This window comes from Panthera uncia, chromosome A2 (assembly GCF_023721935.1).
Source record: "Panthera uncia isolate 11264 chromosome A2, Puncia_PCG_1.0, whole genome shotgun sequence".
NCBI lineage: Eukaryota > Metazoa > Chordata > Mammalia > Carnivora > Felidae > Panthera > Panthera uncia.
This window is the reverse complement of record NC_064816.1, coordinates 161,368,102-161,370,929: the sequence shown is the minus strand read 5'-3', so window position 1 is coordinate 161,370,929 and position 2,828 is coordinate 161,368,102. Positions and strand designations below refer to the sequence as shown.

Below are 2,828 nucleotides of genomic sequence, written 5' to 3'. Positions count from 1 at the left end.
CCCCCCCCCCCCCCCCCCCCCCCCCCCCCCGCCCCTTTGCCTAGGCCTTCCATTTGCAAAATGAGACTTGTTCTGAAAAGGCTTCCAGTCTCCCTGGGCTCTGCCCCTCTGCGACCTGGGTACGGGGCTGTCGGGAAGAATTTTCAGTGGGGGAGTCTGGTGAATTCACATGTTCGGGCCCAGGATTTGGTCCTTCTCCGGGCTTCCTCCTTTTTTCTTTCCCCCTTCTCCTACGTACTTAAGGAGGTGGCAGTGGGAATCCCACATCAGTCCTTTGCTGGCTGGGAAGAAACGGGACTGGTGATTCCTGGGACCTGTCTCTTTGAGCCTGGGCTGGGGGAGGACTCGGTGAGGAGTGGGAGGAGGAGTGCCCCTCTGGCCTCTGCTTCTGGCCTGTCCACCTTCTTCTACGCCGCCCGCCGGGTGCACAGGGCTGCTGTGTGTGAGGGACTCTCTTTAATCAGAACGCCCAGGCCCTGGGTTAAAAAAATTTGGTCCCGTTAAACCCGAACTTGTGTGGCTCCACCTGGCATCCAGAGCCTGGGCTCCAGGGCCCCCTCCAGGCACCCCCGCGTCCCTGGGGAGAGGGCGTCCACACTGAAGGCAGAGCGGTGAGGCCCTGGGCTGGTGGGCCGGGCAGCAGCCTCGCACGAGTGGCACAGGGCGCATTGGGTGGCAGTGGGGGCGGGAGGCCTGAGCCAGACTTCCAGTGTCATGCCCCTCTCTGTCCCCAGCCCAGGCGCAGTCCAACCTCCTGGGAAAGTGCCGTCGGCCCCGCACAGCCTTCACCAGCCAGCAGCTACTGGAGCTGGAACACCAGTTCAAGCTCAACAAGTACCTGTCGCGGCCCAAGCGCTTCGAGGTGGCCACCTCGCTAATGCTCACGGAGACCCAGGTACACAGCCCCCCCCCCCCCCGCCGACAGCTCACCCCCTGCCTTGTCACCTGTGCACCCCTGGCCCTCTGCTGGCCTGAGCACCTGGAGGCCGGTGGGGGGGGGGCGGCTTTTGGACCCTTAGGGGGCGGGTTCCTGTCCCAGGAGAGTTAGCATCCGCCCTGCCAGGGCTCACTTACCAAGCCCAGAGGTCCGATTCGGTAGGTTGGGCTGAGACCCAGAAATCTGCATTTGAAGGACACTTCACCCCCTCTTCCATTCCGAAGCAGTGGTCCCCAGGCCACATTTGAGAAATTTTATTCCAAAAAGAGAGCAGGGGATGTGTACAGGTTTACAGATATGTCCTCTAGGTGCTCCGGCCCTATCTGGACAGTGCCAGAGCACCCCCAGAAAAAGTCTCCTTGGAGCCCCCCAGCCCCACTCTGGGGGGCGCTGGTGCCTGGGGGGGGGGCACCCCTTCCCCTGAAGCCCACTCCTGGGCCTTGTGAGGACCGGCGAGGTGCAGGTGCAGACAGGACTCCAGAGAGAGGACCCGTAGGGATGGAGCGGCCAGTTTCTCACGCCGTCTTGTGCGCTCAGGTGAAGATCTGGTTCCAGAACAGGCGGATGAAGTGGAAACGCAGCAAAAAGGCCAAGGAGCAGGCGGCGCAGGAGGCTGAGAAGCAGAAGGGGGGTGGGGGCGCCAGCAAAGGTGGCCTCGCGGAGGACAAGGGGGACGACGAGCTGCTGGGGCCGACGGCTGCCGGGGACAAAAGCGGCGGACGCCGCCTGCGGGACTTGAGGGACAGTGACCCTGAGGATGACGAGGACGATGACGACGAGGACCCCTTTCCCTACAGCAACGGCACGGGAGCGCACGCCGTCTCCTCCGACTGCTCGTCTGAGGCCGATTCCCCACCCCCGCGGCCCAACGCACCCGGGCACCAGCCCCCACCCCAGTAGGGGCCCCGCGCCCCAGGACAGCCCCGCGGCCCCCAGGCACCAGCCTCCGCCCCAGGAGGGGCCCTGCGCCCCAGGGCAGCCCCGCGGGCCCCCGCCTCGAGGCCGCGCGTCCTGGGGCAGGTTCGGGCGCCGTGCCTGTCTGCTCTCCCAGGGACCGAGAGAGAGGGAGGTCCGACGGGTGCACCCTTGAACTCCTGTCCTTTTTAATTTAATTTTGGTTAGTGTTGGGGGTGCTGTTTGTCAGACGACCTGAGCGCCACCAGGGGAAGGCCCCCACTCCTCCCCACTCCTCCCCACTTCCTGAATGGAGAAGGCCGGGACCTACAGTGTTGGACGACCTGGAAAACTTGAGTATTGAAAAAGGGAAACTGTTTTGTGCTTACCTATCTGGGGGGAACTTTATGTCACGAGCTTTCAAACTGCTGGAAATCTCAAAACTGTACTGTCTTTATTTTTGTACATTGTATTTATATATATATATATATAAAGAAACGACTACTTATGCATGCTAAATTATTATTTAGCTTCTCCCATCGCCCACGATGGAATGTAAAATAAATTGGTTTTTTACTGGATGAGAGCGCAGATCTTTGGGGGGGTGAGTTAGGAAAGCGGACTTTACTATTTTTGTTTTTGAAATGAGGGGTTGGGTGTTATTCCACCGACCGAAGGTGCAAATCAGACTTGCCAACCGGTGGGAGGATCACCTCCCTCTGCGGGCGGGGCGGGGCACGGCCCCGGGGCTGGGGAGTCGCAGGTGCGACAGGTTGGTGAAAATACCTGCGACCGGGCGTCTGCCTGTCCGGATGCGGGGATCCCAGGAGGGTAACGGGACTCGGTGGGTTTACTTTCCTATCTGCTCGCGGATCTCGCGGCACCGTGGAGACGCACCATTCGATCGTTTCGGCAAATAAGCCTTACCACGACTGGACGATTTCACCGGCAGGCCTTTGGGGTCCGTGTGGCCTCGCGTAACCCCGGGCTCGTTCCG

General features: G+C 61.3%; 1 protein-coding gene across 1 annotated transcript in view; it reads left to right on the top strand.

Annotated features, from left to right (window-relative positions):
* MNX1 (motor neuron and pancreas homeobox 1) overlaps positions 1 to 2,330 on the top strand; it is a 5,458-nt gene extending 3,128 nt beyond the window's left edge. Inside the window, exons 3-4 of the mRNA XM_049642320.1 lie at positions 735 to 895; positions 1,475 to 2,330. Of these exons, the coding sequence (XP_049498277.1) occupies positions 735 to 895; positions 1,475 to 1,837 (524 nt within the window). The 3' untranslated portion in view covers positions 1,838 to 2,330. The remainder of the gene's footprint in view (positions 1 to 734; positions 896 to 1,474) is intronic.
* Positions 2,331 to 2,828: the final 498 nt, after the last annotated feature.